Source organism: Grampus griseus (genome assembly GCF_964374135.1).
Source record: "Grampus griseus genome assembly, chromosome: 13".
NCBI classification, from domain to species: Eukaryota; Metazoa; Chordata; class Mammalia; order Artiodactyla; family Delphinidae; genus Grampus; species Grampus griseus.
The window spans coordinates 53,030,891-53,050,680 of record NC_139007.1 but is presented as its reverse complement, the minus strand read 5'-3'; the positions used below and the strand labels follow the sequence as shown (position 1 = coordinate 53,050,680).

The 19,790-nt window shown below is 40.9% G+C and overlaps 1 protein-coding gene across 1 annotated transcript in view; it reads right to left on the bottom strand.

The window, feature by feature from the left end:
- The window catches only part of NCOA7 (nuclear receptor coactivator 7), a 144,351-nt gene that overhangs the window by 57,718 nt on the left and 66,843 nt on the right, over window positions 1-19,790 (bottom strand). Inside the window, exons 4-5 of the mRNA XM_082668590.1 lie at window positions 4,592-4,671; window positions 1,098-1,205 (exon numbers count right to left, since the gene is read on the bottom strand). Of these exons, the coding sequence (XP_082524716.1) occupies window positions 1,098-1,205; window positions 4,592-4,671 (188 nt within the window). The remainder of the gene's footprint in view (window positions 1-1,097; window positions 1,206-4,591; window positions 4,672-19,790) is intronic.

Below are 19,790 nucleotides of genomic sequence, written 5' to 3'. Positions count from 1 at the left end.
GTCTCTCTCTCTTTCCCTTTCTCCTTTGGTAACCATAAGTTTGTTTTCTACATCTGTTAGTCTATTTCTGTTTTGTATATAGACTCATTTGCATTATGTTTTAGATTTCATGTGTAGTGATATCATATAGTATTTGTCTTCCTCTGTCTTATTTCACCAAGTATAATATTCTCTAGGTCCATCCATGTTGCTGCAAATGGCGATATTTCATTCTTCTTTATGGCTGAGTAATATTCCACTGTGTGTATGGGCACTTGGGTTGTTGTTTCCATGTCTTGGCTATTGTAAATAGTGCTGCTATGAACACTGATGCATGTATCTTTCTGAATTACAGTTTTTGTTTTTTCTGGATATATACCCAGGGGAAGGACTGCTGGATTATACAGTAGCTCTGTTTTTTAAGGAACCTCCATACTGTTCTTCATAGTGGCTGCACCAATTTACATTCCCACCAAACAGTGTAGGAGGGTTCCCTTTTCTCCACACCCTCTCCAGCATTTATTATTGTAGACTTCTCAATGACAGCCATTCTGACCGGTGTGAGGTGATACCTCATTGCTGTTTTGATCTGCATTTCTCTAATAATTAGCAATGTTGAGCATCTTTTTGTGTGTCTGTAGGCTTTTCTTGATGGTCCTGCTGAATGTCTCCACCTTTGGCTGGATTCACTTCTTTTGTCATGGTATCAAATCAAGACCAAAATGACAAAAATTTTGTCTAATTTAAAACAAAACAATGACCACAATGGACCCCAGGAGTGGACTAAACTGAAACTTGCAATTCTAAATTAAATATTCTAAGAATATCTGTATGAAATTCTACAGGGAAAAAAGTTACATTAATTTAACTTCTCTTGATGGAAACATCTATAACACAAATGATAGTTTGCCAACTGTGTTAATCATTTGCAAAGCATTCATCTCTGAACAGTTCATAAGTACCAGGATGCTTTCAGAATTCTTGGATCTAAATGGAAGACTGAACCAATGCACATTATCATTGATGATAATCCTGTGACACTAAGAGTGAGTCATCAAAAATGGCAACAAAAATAAATGCAAAATCTCTAAAGTAAAATTCAACAAGAAGATCATTACCTGGCCTGGAACAATAGTATGTGTGAAAAGCTTATTCAGTTCCACTAGTTTATTGGGAGTGATGTTAAATTTCAGTGCTATGGAGTTTAGGGTGTCCTGGCTTCCAGCCTAGAATAATCAAACAAACAAGATTCAATACACAAAGCAAAAAGCAAACAAAACCTTCCTCTTGATAGTCAACATTAATCTATTTGTGATATGAGTGAATAAAAATGTAACACATACATCCAAATGTATTATGAAAAAAGAGAATACATTCTCAATTCTTAAAAGAAGTCTTAGATATTATTCATTTCTGGACTCCCTTATCTTCAAATTTCACTGTCCACTAACAGATTTCTAAACTTACTCTGGCACAACTTAGGTGTATGGAGTAGAGGGTGTATGAGGTATAATATAAAGCTAAGAAGAAAAGAAATATTACAGACAATACCACTCCTAGGGGTAATAGGACTACTTTTTCTCTTTGCATTTTTCTGTCTGTCTATTTGCCTGTTTCTTTACTGCACTTTAGGCTCCTGGACTGTGGCCTGTTAATGGCCTTTTTCCCCACAGTGCCTGACACATAGAAGGCACTTAAATATTTGATGAATGAAAAAAGTGAAAGGCAGGGAAATCTAAAAGAACTTCGGATTAGCTACAAAAATTGTTCACTGACATTAAAAATGACAATTTCCCATGGTCAGCCAAATTAGTGTTATTCTCTAAATCTATAAAACTTGTGATATGTCTCAGGTGTACATGTTTCTTTCCTTCTCTAATAGAAGGGGAATAGGAATAAAAAGGGCAGTAAGAAGATGTGAAACTTCAGTGAAAAAGCTCCACCCAAAAAGAAGTCTGCTGCCTCTGGTAAGGTCAATATCCCAGGACAGACTCCCTATCCAGGGTCACTGGATGGAACTTGTTAGCGGGAGGTCATTCTGGCTAGTGTCACTGAGACGTTCCCAACTATAGCCCTGGGTCAACACTGGTGGCTGACCCTGTAAGCAGAACTGGCTCCACCAGGGGAGCCTCGAATTATAGGTGGAAATTTGAGGTGGCTGCAGGAGGTTGTGGACAGGGGCAAAGGTACACATGTAGAATTCAACTTACCACTCACTGCCCTTAAGTGTCAAAAACCTACCAACTAGGGCTTCCCTGGTGGCGCAGTGGTTGAGAGTCCGCCTGCCAATGCAGGGGACACGGGTTCATGCCCCGGCCCGGGAAGATCCCACATGCCGCGGAGCGGCTAGGCCCGTGAGCCATGGCCGCTGAGCCTGTGCATCCAGAGCCTGTGCTCCGCGACGGGAGAGGCCACAACAGTGAGAGGCCCGCGTACCGCAAAAAAAAACAAAAACAACCCCACCAACTAGATGAACTGTCTCAGGCTAACCAAGTTCATAGTTACCGACTGCATTAAAATTACCTCAACGTATTTCTAGAACAAGACATAAATATGTATATTTTTAAAAAATTATTGAGAACTTAACCTATGCCCCTACCTTACCCTGAGCAAAATCACCTGTACTAAAGTGAAAAAAACTTTTTTAAAATATATTTTTTTCAAATATTATACATTTACATAACATATTCAAATCTGGGGGGTTTCAGGGTTTAGCGTCAGTATAAGACACAGATTGATTATACAGACCAGAGCCAGACTGCTGGACCTGAATTCCAAATCTGCCACTTGCCAGCTGTGTGATCTTGGGTCACTTGTTTAACTTCTCTGTACCTCAGTTTCTTCATCCAAATTGAGATACATAATTGTAATTTCTAATTCAAGAGCATTTACTTCATGGCAAGTGATCAATAAATCGGCTTCATACTTTTACACAAACACTTGAAGATACTATGTATAGGGGTTTCAGGAAAGGAGAAACATTTTAACAATCTGCCGTTATTACACAAGGATAAGACATACATATGGAACCAAGTTACAGACCCTGGGAGGGATACTGGTATCAATACATGTTTGAAACTAAACAGAATGCTTGAACATCCACAGCTCTGGAGCAACGTAAGCAATCGGGTAAGGGGTTCCAGTCACGGTTCTCTAAACACGAAGTTATGGATCCCCTTTTATTTCCGACGACAAGTACACAGAGTAACTTGCCAACTAAAACTAATCCCCATAACATAACTCAATCAGGTGGATAGATCTGAATTACTAACTTGATCACCTGTTTATATGAATTAATTTGGGGTTGATTTTTTTACTCTCACTGCATTATTTAGTACGTGCTATGTGAAGCATCTCCTAGCAAAGATACTTCTCATTTCCTTGGAGGGGCTCGTGAATCACACTGTAGGCTACACACGTGGCTTTAGAATTAATATTGTTATTCATGATAAATAATCCAACACTTCCTCAGTATCTTCTAGGAGGTAAGGAACTGTGCTAGGTGTTATGGGGATCAACAATATATTGCAGACAGCGGTAATGTGAGATATATAATCACCCCCAAATCCTTTCTGGAAAGGACCAAGCCTATAAACCATAGAAAGATGCCTAGGGATGTTCACAGAGCCCTGAGCATGAAATGCGGGTGTCAGGGCTCTTCAGTGTGATGCTACAGAAGCTTGGAGAGGATTCACCATTCCAGAAGAAACGGCAGGGAGGGACAGGCCTTGCTGCTTGCCTTATATAGAGCCTGGCACGGCACACAAATAATGAGTATAAAAGAAATACACATGAGGAAAACACAGGGGCAATGGCAACAGCACTTAATTTCTTTCTAGAAGTCAGAGATCACTCTTCAGCAATGCTGGTTCAAAGTGAATTAAAACAGATCTATAACTGAGTGCCCACTTTACGCCAGGCCTAGGATAAGTAGACACAGCTCCTGGGCTCCAGGAGCTCATGGCGCAATGAGAGAGATGAGCACGTTAACGTGGAAGTGCAGTAACGGACACATACGCTGCATTATTCATGTGCTGATTCAACCATATGGAGGCCTATACCCTGCAAGCACCAGAAACAGAGTGCTGACCAAAGAGGAATCTAGTCTCTCTCTGTGGGTATATGAATTAAGGCACAATCTAGATATAACAATCACACGAGTGAATCAATAGTGTTAAACGGAGATAAACTATGTAAAGATTCCATGAGAGAGAAAAATGAAGGGATCTGGCCTAGACTTGCTGGATGGTCACGGAAAGGAAGATCGAACATGGAGAGTAATGGGAAGAAGATGTTAAGGCTAAGGTTCTGGTTTGTAGAAATGTACGGATGATGGAGCCACTGCTTCTTGAACAAAGACCAAGCACGGAGGTCTAAGTTAATGTCTGAGTAGACAGCTGAATCTTTGGTTTGGGAACTCAGAAAGCATGTCTGGGATGGAGACCTAAAATTGGTCGTCCTTGGCATAGCAAACGGTAATTCAAGTAACAGGTATACCCAGGGAAAAAATAAGGAAGGAAGAGAAATGACTAAGGGGAAGGATGTGTCAGGGAGAAACATTATGTAAATCTAGTGGTATTAACAAACTTTCATTCTACCTGTTTATACTTACAGTGTATTCCATAGTACCCTGGGGCTTCTGAACCACCATCTTCTTTTCTTTTTTATCATGTGTTTTGTTTTGATTGTCATCTGGAGAATAAAATGTTTATAAGTGAACGATTTCATTTTCAGAAATTGAGGATAGGGTAATCTACAGTATATTAAAACCCACTTTCGAATTGACTTTGAAAAAAAAAGATTAAAAGAAAAGTGGACTAAAGGTACAAATAGACCAAACTCATAAAAACATATTGTTCATCCATGTATACTTGAATAAATGATTAATGTTAACTGTGATCAAATAGTACAAATAACAATGAGGTTACGCTTTATAGTTATTCAAGTATTCGTTTAAATGATAATGTATAAAGACGAAGTTAAAGTAAAACTAGTACAGTCATGATATAAATGATGTACAATGATGTATAATGTAAATCAGTACAGCCCTTTCAGAAGGTGATTTGTCAATATGTAACAATAGCTATAAAAATGTTCATTCTTTGACTCAGTAATCTTTCCCTTATTTATCCTAAGGAAAAATTCAAAAGAAGAAAAATGCTATGCACAGCATATGGTACTGCAGTATTATTTATAATAATGAAAACTTGTAAAGACCTATATGTTCAACAACATATTAAGTTGGACCACAGAGTTCGCTATTTTTAAGGGTCAAACTGGTCAACCTGATAGTTTGGCAGTTACATATGATTCAACCTAATTGTTATGATTAAATGTATCAACCCAGACACTGAAAACCAGAGACATATAACAATGGATACAAATTAAGTGACAAAAAGTACCAAATTGAATTAACTATGAAAAGATGCTCTAACTTGTATGAGATCAGAAAAATGCAAATTAAGACGCAGCATCATTTTACATCTATTAACGTGGCAAAAATCAGAAAGCTGGATAATTCTAGTGTTGGCAAAGATGTGAACTGCTACTAGCGACGTAAACTGGTACAGCCATCCCAGCAAATTAAGCATACGTAGCCCATATGAGTCAGCAAACTAACCCACAGATATACATCCTCTCCCAGGAGATATCATGAAGTAACATGCTGGAGGGTATACAGAACAACAGTATCTGTGGCAGCAGCGAACAGGAGGGTCAGCAAAATATATCTAATTACTGCCTAGAATCCCAGAGCATAACAAGCCCAAGCATACACTGCAACATGTTTACATCGAGAGAAACAGAATGAGATATACAGAATGGTATCATTATGTATATTTCAAAAAGCTGTCCACAAAACAACTACACACATTTTTCAAGGCCACATCCAGAAAAAAGCCTATACACATTGGACACAATAGAATGGAGTGGAGCGGGGAGAGAAACGGGAGTGGGGAATGAGGATAAAAAGGAACTCATGAATAAATAACGAAGGGCCCAGCTCTGACCAGTGATGACAAGCCACGCACTCTGAAGTGTGATTAACGCGTCCCTCTCCATCTGAGGTCCTACAACTCCCCACACCCACATGCAAACCAACAATATCATTTCAACTACACAACAAATGTGGGTAAACTGGACGAGAGCTGGAAGGTAACACAGAAATATGAAAACAGTTCATTCACATGGGATTTACTGACTTTTAAGTATTTCTTTTACATTATTTTAAATTAAGAACCAAGAAAAAAAATAAAAGATGCTGCTATTAGTATCCTTTTCTAGTCATTTGTAGAACCAGAGACACCCTGAAAAATCCCTGTGCTGTAAAAAATGACCTCCCTTCTGTCAGGTGACCCCATCTAAATTAGTTCAGGAAGATGAGGCTGTACTGACTGTGGTTTTCAGATCTCCAAATTCTGCAGATCAGGAGATTCCACACAGCCTACTGAAAAACCCAATCACAGTATTTTACAACTCTTATCATCTACCTGGTGCTCATTCTTGTTAATATCTCAGCTCCACTCTGTCCCACACTCCTGCCCTTCTCTTTGTCACCACAAACAGCCGTCCCTTTAGTTCCTCGTGCTTTCAGCACAGTCTCTTCATGTCCTTCTGTAGGCGCTTCCTATTTCTAGAACCTAAGCTGCTGTTTCCCATCTGTGGCAGCTACAGCCCATGCCCTTCCATAGGCTGTGCCTAGTCATCTCTGGTCCCAATGCGGGCACTGTTGTTAGCCGCCAAATCATGAGAGTTTCCGTACTGTTCAGCTGCCAAAGAAAGACAGGTGCTGGCTGAACCTTTCAGGATACACTTAACTATGTGCACCTGAATTAGTACAAAACTTACTTTCCTTTGGTACAAGTGGGTAGGCCAGAAAAATGGCAATCACAGTAGTATTAGTAAAAGAGAACAAAAACCCGCCAGAGTCTAAGATTTTGAAATCCTCGAGGTAAAGACCGTAATGTACCCATCTTTGAGCATCCTGTGTTTTAATATGATATCCGTTATATAGGCTTGCATGAACTTTCCAATACAGATCAACGAGCCTGACAAGTTTGATGGTGGGCAACAGTCTCACTCATAGAGCATCACACCAGGAAAATCGTCGGAACCAATCAAAGCCACAACCCGAACACTAAGTTTTACAGCTGACTGAATACAGAAAGCAGAGGAGTAACTGGCACAGTCTAAGGACCCAAACGTCTTCGTATCAGTGACGCCCAAGGAAAGGCTTCATATTACTTCCTAAATATTTTCTTGCAGTAAGTTTTCAAGATGGCCGGCGGCTTGTCTCAATAAGCGAAGTCCTGGATACCTTATCCAGATGGATTCTGCAGCACATGGTCCACAAGGCACTGGGGAGAGCGGGGAATAGACCCAAGCCTCCTTGGAAAGAGCTTCTTTGCTGTGCTTCAGGAGGGGACTCCACCTCCAGCACTTCAGGTGAGGACTCATGGCCATCCACAAGGATGGAATTCTCTCTCAATGACACCTGACACCTCTACTTGAAGCTTTAGGCCTCCTCAGGCCCTTTGCACCTCTCCAAATTCGGAAACTCCCCCTGCTTACAAAAACCTGAAGCAAATGATGTAAAAGTATCTACTGCCAGAGGAGAAAACTGGCCAGGTGATCCTCAGAAGCTATTCAGAACAAAGCAACTATACCTCCTATTCGCCCCCCCTTCGAAAAGTTTCAGAGCCAGTTTTCCCACCCAGTAAGAATGTAACTGGGGCAAAATTGACCAAAACCCTAGAAGAATGAAACATAAGCCCTTTTGCCTAACCTGTCTCGTTTCTCATAAATCCTGGAGGGGCCCGAAACAGGGAACGGGGAGAACCTGTGTTGACCTCAGGTGGACCTGGTGCCCTGCCCACGGCCCTGCTTCTTCCTCCCTTCCCAGCCCACAGAAGGGCTGGGGTGTCCAGAAAACAAGGCTCTTGCCTCCTGCATCTGAGGAGATGCTAGATATGTTTACAGAAAGACTCTTCTCTCTCCATGTGTTGGGGCTAAAAGAAGGTGATGTTCAGGAGAATGTCCGGGGCCTGAAAAGGCATAAAGTCGGATGTAAAGGAATCCTTTCACTAGGTGATCTGTGAAGTCGTGGAGCTTACAACTGCCAAGAGAATATCTGAGGTTTGAGAACAGAACCTAAGGAAGGCTTAGATTTGGGGGGCAGGGGCCAAAAAGAAGTGTGGCTGATTGGCAGGTGGGGAGGATTGAAAAGATAGGAAAATGAGTGTAATGTCACAAAGGCGTGGAAAAAAGTTAAAGGAAAGTTGTACTGACGCTGTCAAATGTTACCCTGAGGATGAGAGATGGAAACCTGGAAACAGGTGACTGGGAGGTCACAGAGGTCCTGAGATGAAAGTGGAGGGATCTCAAGACAGATGGTGTTAACCCTATCAGTAAAGTTATTTGCTAAAATGTAAGGAGGTGAAGACAGGACTGGGGCTTTAAGGGGTTGTGACATTTGGAAGAGTTATTGTGGCAAAGGTCAGGTTTTAATAAAGTGAATACTGAAAAAAGCAACAAGCAGCAGCAGTAAGGGTTCCCCCAGGGGTGGGTCTCAACATCAGGGTGACAGACCATGCAAGAAATCAGCCAATCCCCTGCTGTCACGGCCACCCATGGGGTTAGGACACGCAAGCAGGGCAGCAAGAGCTCGAGGAGTGGTAGGTGAGGGGCACCGAGACGGGGTTAGGAGAATGACATGACGTGTTAGCTTCCTATTGCTACTGTAAGACGTTACCACAAATCTCGTGGCTCCAAATAAAAAACAGACACAAACGTACTATCTTACAGTTCTGTACGTTCCAAGTCTGACATGGGTCTCACCGGGCAAAATTCACGGCGTCAGCAGGCAGTTCTTGCAGTTCTTTCCGGAGGCTATAGGGGAAGACCGGTTTCCTGGCCTGTTCACCTCAGAAGTAGCCCACGTTCCTCAACTCAAGGTCCCTCCCTCCATCTGCAAAGCCAGCAACACCAAGCCGTGTGCTCTCATGCTGCCGTTTCTCTAGCTCTCTTCTGCCACCCTCTTTCACTTTTCAGAATCCTCATGTTTATACTGGGCACCTGGATAATCCAGGATGCGCACCTCCTTCAGGTCAGCTGATTAGCAACCTTAATTCCATCTACAACCTTAATTCGCCTTTGCTGTGTAACCTGACAGGTTTTGGAAATTAGGACACGGATCCCTTTTGGGGAGGGTGGGAGGGCATGAGGGCATTATTCCGCCTACCACAGGTGGAGAACAGGTTTATGGGAAAAGATAAGAGGTTCAGATCCAAAGAGGGGATTTTTGAGGATTCAAGTAGTGATCTCAGGTGTGAATGTGAGTGTGCCGGGGAGAAGGGGGATAGGGAAAGGTGCGTGGAGGTGTTCAGGAATGCAGCTCTGGTTATATGTTTCAGTTCTGGAAAAATTCCAGCAAGAATGAGACAATATCAATGTCACTGAAACCAGAGCATCTGGCTCCTGGCACAGACCCCTGGGGACTGAGTGAAGTCAGGACAGTGGACATTATTATCCATTATTGTACATGAAAACAGAAACAAAGAGATACCTGTGAATTCCCTGGATCTTGATTCCATAAGCTCTACATAGATAGAGGAAGGATAGAAAAGTCAGTGTGTAGCTTTGTTTTTTCTATTATCAACTATCTGAACAAGCACAAACAGAATGTTGAAAATTATCAGGTTTTCAAATTATATCAGAACCAATTTTTCTCTGGCCTTACATCAACCGGGTGTGTGTGCCCCTTCTTCCCTTACTCCTCTTGAACAATCGGTTCTCTCCCTTCCTTCCAGCTCTATCATAAGACCATCTGAATAGGTACATGAAGCTGAAAGCACAGGACCCACTACACACTTGTCTGAAGAGGAAGGACAGTTTCCATGGCATCCAAAAGATGTGGATTCAGAGAGCAACAATTGTCTATGTCTCTCTAGATCTAAGAAAAGGGTACCCTGCTTTGTAAACAGGAAAATCTGTTTCCAATGACAGACATAGCCCTAAACTGGGAACAGATGTATTTGGTTATGGCAATCTGATGATATTAATCAAAGTCAGGTCATGTGCCATTTCCCTTATGTCACCCAACATTTTTCTGATTATTATTTGGTTTTGGGGTCAAAACAAGCTGGATTCACCGAACAACCCTCATAGCTGTGCAATGTTAAACAAGTCACTTGAAATCTTTGTGCCTCCGTTTCCTTATCTGTAAAATGGAGATCTCACAACGTTGTTCAAAAGATTAAATGAGATAATGGGCACAGTGTTTCTCTCAGAGCCTGGCACAAAGTAAGTGTTTAACAAATGTAATTAATAATACTGCAGTCAACATAAGTAAACAGCAATTTGAACAGAGCAGGGTGTTAAAAGAATTATACCATAAGCAAAAGGTTTCATTCCAGAAATACAGGAGTGATATAGCATTAATGTGATAGATGATTATAAACTGCTTAAAGGAAAAAAAACATATCTGATCACTCTGATACATGTCAAAAATCATCTGATGAAATTAAACAGCCATTATTATATTTTTAAAAAGAATAAAATTTTTAAAAATCCAACTGTTAGAAAACTAAGAATAGGAGTGAATTTTCTTAACATGATGAAGAATGTTTAGTTACTCTTTGATATTAATGAGAAATATGCTTCTGAAAAAGCAATGAAACCCTAAAGGTTGTATATCAAAAGCAATTTCCCCATAAGAATGAAAACTAAATGACTTCATGACATCACTTCCAGGACTGCAGTGCCTGGTTAGTTACCTAAATACAGCCTGAACTAACACACTAGTGAGGCTGCCACCCCAGCCTTACAGAAGGTTCCAGGGTATGCAGTGGGAGGGATACCCACAGGCACTGCACAAGCTCCACCCATTCTTTTTACTCCTGTTGTTCTATGAAGACAAGTGCCTGAGAGCACTTCCAGCAAAGCTTTTAAGGCTTCTGGGCATAGTATCTCCCAGTCCACTAAATTACAACAAAGAGGCTAACGTAATGTGAGGCAAGGCTAAACCGCAAGTACTCATCAAGGTCATAAAAATAAACTCTGCAGCGGAGATGAAAGCAGAAACACTTCAAACATAAGGAGACAGCTTGGAAATCCTGAGGAGGAAGAGGGAACCCCTGCCCTTTATTGGAGGCCACCTTTTAGAGCCCTGAAAGGCAACATGTGTGCAGAATGGACTCCATGTGCCCACTTGTTCCGCAATGGTCTCTAGAATTAAGCACTATTCTAAACCCTCCTAAAGCAGGCCTGAGTAAACAGATGAATTCTTATAGCAGAAACCAAAAGCAAATATAAAAAGTAAAACACTAACCAAAATAGATACAGGAATTCCTACTATCATAGTTTATACTCAACTTTGTTCTGGAATCTCTAGTCATAAAAAAGTTTTAAATACTGAAAAGAAAGAAATGAAAATTTGATTATTAGCAGATGAATTAATTATCTACCTCAAAAGCCAACATCAAAAAAAAATCCAGAAATCATAAAATTGTTCAGTAAGGTGACCAGATGTAGCAATCTTTTATACTTGTGATAAAAACTATTTGGAAAAGTTCCAGCATAATGGTATCAAACTAGAAAATATCTAAGAATAAATACAGCAAGACAATGGCAAAAGATATATAAAAAAAGTTTTAAAGGTTCTCTGAAGTATATAAATGGAAGCTTGAATACAGGGTGGTGCATATAATGTTCCTAAATAGGAAACATCATTCTTGTGAATATTTCACTTTCTCTTCAAATTAATTTTTAAATTATATGCGATTTAGGTCAAAAATTAAAAAACATTTTGGAGAAGGGAAACATGTCAAACTGTTAACCAGGCATAAATATATAAGACTAGAAGCTAAATACATTAAGACTATCCAAAATTATTTTTGAAAGAGAAATACAGTTAAATACAGAAATACAGTTAAAATACAGTTGAATGAAAGAAGAAAATACGAATCACCCATTTTACCCCCATTCAGAGAGAAACAATGTTTGCATTCTGGTAAATATACTTCCAACAGCTCTCCTTCTTTTACACAAAGATGGAAGTGTAGTCTATACACTATTGTCAACCTGCTTTTCTACTGTAACAATATTTTGTGAAAATTTCCCACGGCATTAACTGTTTTTCTTCATCATTAAAAAACGGTGGGAATTCCCTGGTGGTCCAGTGGTTAAGAATCTGCCTTTCAATGCAGGGGACGCGCTTTTGATCCCTCCTCGGGGAACTAAGATCCCACATGCCGTGTAGCAACTAAGCCTGCGCACTCCGGAGCCCGCGTGCCACAACTAGAGAGCCCGCATGCCGCAACTAAGATTCGATGCAGCCAAATAAATAAATATTAATAAGTAAATAATTATGTTAAAGAAACACATTGAAAACAAAAAAATGGCACATGGTATTCCATTTAAAGTTATTTATGTTATTTTAATTTTTCCACTATTTTAAACATGCAATGATAGTCACTGTGGTCAAATCCACTACGCTCATGATCATTTCCTTAGGGTAAGCTTCTGCAAACAGAATTGTTGGGGAAAAGGGTGTGCAAAAGTAAAGCTCTTGATAAAAATGGCCAAACTGCCTTTCAAAAAGATCCGACCACATTCCTCCTATCAGTGTTTTTCCCTTGCACTCTCCCCAGTTCACTTCTAATTTGATTTTTCAAAATCACTAACCCTATTTAGTCTAATCTGTTGTCCTTCCCTTGGCCCCAACCACATTCGAGTGTTTCTCTAAAAGTGAGATTTCTCATAATACAAATGTGATATCCCACGACGGACTGAGCAGGAAACAAGATTTGCAAGATGCAGACCACTATAGTCATAAGAGGACTAGACTTTCAGCTGGAACAAATACAGCAGGTTCTGTCAAACAGCTGCTTCACTTAGTGACTAGAATGGATTACAATATACTGTGTTAATGGGAGGGCTGGAGCTGTGAGGAAAAGGAAAGAGGTTCCCTTGAGCGAAACCCAGCCAGTTAGCAGGGCCTGGGGGGTGTGGGAATGGGGAGACGTTGGTCAGAGTACAAACATCCAGCGATAAGATGAATAGGTTCTGAGGATCTAATGAACAGCATGGTGATCACAGTTAAATACTGTATGCTATACTTAAAAGTTGTTAAGAGAGCACCTCTTAAATGTTCTTACCACATAAAAGAAATGGTAATTATGTGACCAGATGAAGGTGTTAGTGAATGCTAGGGTGGTAATCATTTTGCAATATATCTATGTATCAAATTAACACATTGTATACATTAACCTTACACAATTTTATGTCAATTATATCTCAGTAAAGCTGGAAAAAAGAATTATGATGCCTTTTTATATTCCTATTACTGTCATGTTTACAATCATTATTATGTATTTTTAATTTTATGTTTTATTAATTGCAATGCTGACCACCAATTCTTTTATAAAATGACTTTTTAAGGACTTCCCTGGTTAAGAATGAGCTTGCCAATGCAGGGGACATGGGTTCCATCCCTGGTCCGGGAGGATCCTACATGCCTTGGAGCAACTAAGCCCGTGCGCCACAACTACTGAAGTCCGCGCACTCTAGGGCCCACATGTCGCAACTACTGAGCCCACATGCTGCAACTACTGAAGCCCACGCACCTAGAGCCTCAATCCACAAGAGAAGCCACTGCAATGAGAAGCCCTCGCACCGCAACGAAGAGTAGCCCCTGCTCACCACAACTAGAGAAAGGCCGCACGCAGCAAGAAGACCCAACACAGCCAAAAATAATAAATAAATAAATAAATAAATAAATGACTTTTTCACTCTTGAGGACATTTTGACATGTGTCTCAGAAAAAAAATCACTCCCTCTCAGTAACTTTATTTTTAAAAAGGTATGATACAAAAGGTATGTTTCCTAAAACCTTAGTATGTCTGAGGATGTCCTGTTGTCTTTGAGTCTGAAAAACAACTTTTACTTCACAATTCTGAAGGAGATTTAATTCCCCTGGTGTTCACTGCTGTGGAGAAGTCTGTGCCTCTCTTCTCTGCTCCTTTGTAGGGAACATTTTGTTAAGTCTTTTGTGGTTTTTTTTCTTTTTGCCTGTTTGTTTTTTTGTTTGTTTTTACCATTTATCCATAACCTGTAAACATTTGCCACATTTAAGTGCAGAGTTTTCCCCTTAATTTTGCTTAAATATGATGAGCTGTTCTGATTTTAGAAGTCAGGTACGAGTTTCAGCTCATGAAAGCATTCTTCTTATCTTACACTATGTCTGATTACTGCTTCTATTCCCATTGTTCTGACCTCCTCACCAAGAACACCTTTGATTCCTAGGTCCTTCACTTACGCCTCCCACATCTGTCATCTTCTCTCAACGCCTGCATTCTTTCTGTGATGATCCTTTGCATTCTGGGAGCACTTGTCAGATTGGACCTGTTCACCACCTAGGCTTTCATGGTATGACTTCACTTTAAACATTAGTCTGACTTCCTTGATGGCCCCAAGAAGCACAAGCCTAATTATTTCCATCCTAATAATTTCGATTTATTTTATACCCAAGTCCCTGAAGTCTTTATACACTGCTTGATTAAAAAACTGAATAAGGTTCTTAATATCCTCTTTCCACATCAAAGTCCATTTTTTTGTTTGTTTGTTTTTGGTTTTGTTTTTTGCGGAACGCGGGCCTCTCATGTTGCGGCCTCTCCCGTTGCGGAGCACAGGCTCTGGACGCGCAGGCTCAGCGGCCATGGCTCACGAGCCCGGCCGCTCCACGGCATGTGGGATCCTCCCGGACTGGGGCACGAACCCGCATCCCCTGCATCAGCAGGCGGACCCTCAACCACTGCGCCAGCAGGGAAGCCCCAAAGTCCATTTTAATCCTTTAATTTGAGCTCTAAAGCACTAGAATGATCATTACTTTTGAACAGAAGAGTCATGCTATTGTATGTTTGTGGTTTGACCTACTTTTATGTTTAGGAATTAATTTATCAGAATAGCACATCTTTGGCTTTCTGAACTTGCTAAGTGAAACAAAGATAAGCAACAGATAGGAAATCTTCACACATGTGGTTAAAAAATACCCTAAGGGCTTCCCTGGTGGCGCAGTGGTTGAGAGTCCGCCTGCCGGTGCAGGGGACACGGGTTCGTGCCCCGGTCCGGGAGGATCCCACATGCTGAGGAGCAGTTGGTACCGTGAGCCATGGCCGCTGGGCCTGCACGTCTGGAGCCTGTGCTCCGCAACGGCAGAGGCCACAACAGTGAGAGACCCACGTACCAAAAAAAAAAAAAAATACCCTAAGAAAAAGTAATCTGTATGAGGAAAAGTGTCAGGGTTGCCATCATGAGAAGTAATTCAATAGTTGGTTACTTTCATCCTGTAGCAAACCCCAAAAATGTTTAACAAAGGAAAAGTGGAGAATTTCATTTATTTTACTCTTGTTAAGTTCCTTTTGAACTCAGGAGGGAAAACTATGATGTGAAATGATTTAGACGCTGCAGATTTATTATTGAAAAGCTAAATTCATTCCTTACACTGCAGAGGTTTTCTCTAAATAAATCTTTATTGCAATAACCACAAAACTGACCAAACTCTTACCTAAGTGCTTTCTGTTTGTTAAAATAACCTCCCAATTCTCTTACAATAACTACTTTACTACCCAGGATTCTTAGTATTAACCTTTTATATTAAAACACTACAAAAACATAGTGATATATTTAGTTCCAATTTAGGCTTGCCTCCTGTATTTATAAAATTTCTCTATCTCTTTCAGGTCTTACATCTATATATCTGTGTTTCAGTTAAAGAATTTCCCACTGAGACATTATCCACATTTGTAAAATTCCCATTCCTATATCCACTTCCACAGAAGCAAAGATGTGTACCATTCTAAGATTAAGGAATAATGTATTCCTTTAATGTAAGAGAATTTTGAGATATAATTCATGCAACTTAATATATTTTGATATTGTAATATGGACCAAACATCTTTTGAAACATATGTAAACATTCCTACTACTTGTGTCAAACTTAACTATAACTTAATAGCTAATTTTGAAAAATATATTAACATTGTTAAAATATAAAATTATAAAAATATATTGTTATCAAACAATTCCTTAAGGGTTTATATAAATAAATAGAATAAGTGAATAAGGAGCCCTATATATCAGTAAATACAAGTGCAAGCATAGAAGGGCTGAGTTCACTTATGTTAGAAGCTTTTGCATGGATGCTTACCGTGTGCCCCGTGCTACAATAGGTGCTAGACCTAGATTTATCTGATGCCATCTGCCTCGATGTAATTAGTCCACTTCCTTTCTCCTACTTCCCCTCTCAAAAACAAAACACTTTTGGAATTGGCACCATTTTGTTACAAGGCAATTCCAGTGACTCAGTCTTTCCATAACATCTTTTATCAGTATCTTAGCTGTAGTGTTCTCCGAAGTGGTAGGAGAGAGTAATGAATTACTAACCAAGGCTTACATGAGGCACAGATAAATCTAATTTAATAAGTAAAAAACATTATTTTGTCTAAATATGCTTCCTGAAATCAGGTAGGTAATGTTACAGATGTGGAAATAGATACCTACAGAAAGTAATCACTTTCTTTTATATTGATGATAGAACTTTGCTTTTGTCTAATGTTCTTTTTCTAAAGCCCTTGGGTTTGCTCTATTACATTATTCAGTTCTCTATAATTTTCTGATTAATATTAAAAATAAATTTAAACTGTGTAATGTGCAAGAACATAAAGAGAACAAAACTCCTTTGCAATTTCTGTACCCAGAGAAAACAATAATCAACATATTGTTGTAGATCCTTTCAGTCTGTTTTTCTATAAGTTATCATTTATCATCCATTAACTTTTTATTTATTTATTTATTTATTTTTGGCTGTGTTGGGTCTTTGTTGCTGTGCGCGGGCTTTCTCTAGCTGTGGCGAGCGGGGGTTACTCCTCTTTGCGGTGCATGGGCTTCTCATTGCAGTGGCTTCTCTTGTTGTGGAGCACGGGCTCTAGGTGTGTGGGCTTCAGTACTTGTGGCTCGCGGGCTCAGTAATTGTGTCTCGTGGGCTCTAGAGCGCAGACTCAGTAGTTGTGGTGCACGGGCTTAGTTGCTCCGAGGCATGTGGGATCTTCCTGGACCAGGGCTCGAACCCATGTCCCCTGCATTGGCAGGCGGATTCTTTACCACTGCACCACCAGGCAAGTCCCTCCATTAACTTTTTGTTTTGACTTTCTGTGCGTTCCCTGGATTACTTCTTTTACACATATTTACCTCACACCTTTAAGTAGCAATTTCCAGGCCTTTCACCTAAAATCCAGGTCCCTCTAGACAAATCCATTTGGTACCTCTAAAATACCTCCAAACACAAATTCATTATTTTCCTTCTTTCTTCTTGAGTTTTCCAGTTTGTCAGTTCTTGACGCTGTTCTTTTTCTCCCTCACACACTACATTGGTCACCAAATACGGCTGTTTCTATGAGCAAAATCTCTCCTTAGGGTGCTGTTTCTCTTCTGCCCCAGTCTCCAACCTGCCTTCAGGCTCACTTCCATCCATTGTCCTTAGATTTATCCTCTTAAAACAGACAGTTAATGGAGTTCCCCCAGCGGCTTCCCACTGATACAGGATAAAGTCCAAATCCTTAATGTGGCTGACAAGATCCTCCCATTTTAGCATCTCTCCTCCCCAGACTAGAGCCACCAAAAGAACTTGGACTAGAATTACTTTTGACTTGAGGTCTAATACTCCACCTAGTGGTATGGGACAACATTCTGGGATGGGAACCTAGGAAATATGCCACGTCAGCCCTATGAGATCAAGCAAACCTGCCAACACAGCTGTCTGTCAGCTAGAGTCAGATGCGAAAAGGGACAAGCAACCCTGGGACTCAATGGCCCACCTGGCCCACCTATAAGCACTGGATCCTCCTAAGAAAATGCCTCAAACCTCCAAACCGTTGTTATCATTGCCATTCTTGAGAGAAAATGAAAAGCTACGATGGCATCTCTTTACTTAACTGTCACCAAATAAAATCACAGGATAATTCTGACTCAACTATTGTAATGTTGCCTACATCCTTCCAGAATTTTCATGAAACTCAAACGAATCACAGTATTCATTCATCTATGTACATGTCACCCACTCAATGCACATTTAAAGAGCACCTGTAATGCAGATACTACACAAAGCTAAAATACAGGGTCCAAGCCAAAGCAGCCTATAAACAGGAGAGCAGATAAATAAATCCATGATGACATGCAGAAGGGAAGTCTAACCTGTCCAGGGACAGGGAGGGCTTCCTGGAAGAAAAGATGACTGAGGGGATTTGGTGAAGCCTAGTAAGAGTTAGTTAGGTAAAGAGCAGAGTGAAGGGTATTGTTTCACATTCAAAGTGTTACACATGCAACAGAGTGCAGCACGTTAAAAATCTATCCCAAAGCAGCATCTGCAGTTAGTGCAGCATCATGAAAAAAGAAATCTCAATGGATAGGACTCTATCAACCTCCTTCAGGGAAACCCTACAGAGCAAAATGTCTCCATTTAAAAATACTTCTTAAGGGCTTCCCTAGTGGCGCAGTGGTTGAGAGTCTGGCTGCCAATGCAGGGGACACGGGTTCGTGCCCCGGTCCGGGAAGATCCCACATGCCGCAGAGCAGCTGGGCCCGTCAGCCATGGCCGCTGAGCCTGCGCGTCCAGAGCCTGTGCTCCGCAACGGGAGAGGCCACAGCAGTGAGAGGCCCGCATACAGCAAAAAAAAAAAAAAAAATACTTCTTAAGCAGCAGCATTTAAAGTAGCATGAGAAAAGACAGTATTTTAAACTGTACAACTGTAAAAACCACACATTTTCAAATGCCCAATGTGTACACTGTAAAAGATGTGAAATGCAATTTTCCTTACTCCTCTTTCCCTTTTAGGGATAATACTCAACACTTAAAATTTTAAGAGGAAGTTTATTAATCACACAGAAGTCTCTTTCTATAGGTTGACAGTTACAGCTTTTTATAAAATGCTGAATGGCTTCAGATTAAAAGCATCCATGAAGCTATGTAATATATGACATAATCACGGGAACCCACTGGAATACTACAAACCACAGGCTTTCCACTGCAGATACCTCATCTGCCTCTGTTGGAGCAATGTCAGCAAAACCTCATTTATAACCATCCCAATGGCAGCCCACCTTTATCTTTGATGAGCACTAGTAGAGAGTTATATTAACACAGAGGCGAGATCTGTCCCCTGATAACTTTGGCATCCACTGGGACCAAGTTTGGGATCCTGTGGACCAAGTGCCTGCCACCAGCCCAGGTTTCATATACTGGACTGCAGTTTGTTCTCAGAGACCTCAGTCTTCTGCCTCTGAGCCTAGCAATCTCAAGTACACTGTAACCCGTGTGCCACATCACGTTTCATCTCCTGGTTCCCTTTCTTTGCACTCTTTTTATTTTTTTGGCTGCGCTGGGTCTTCGTTGCTGCGAGCGGGGGCTACTCTTCGTTGTGGTGCGCAACCTTCTCATTATGGTGGCTTCTCTTGTTGTGGAGCATGGGCTCTAGGTACACAGGCTTCAGTAGTTGTGGCCCACGGGCTCAGTAGTTGTGGCTTGTGGGCTCTAGAGCACAGGCTCAGTAGTTGTGGTGCATGGGCTTAGTTGCTCCGCGGCATGTGGGATCCTCCTGGACCAGGGTTTGAACCCACGTCCCCTGCACTGGCAGGCGGATTCTTAACCACTGCACCACCAGGGAAGTCCCTTTGCATTCTCTTTTGAACATACTCCAGGCCTGCATGTGATAGGAGCAGTAGGTATGAGATGGATGGTAAAGTAAAGCGGGATCATCACC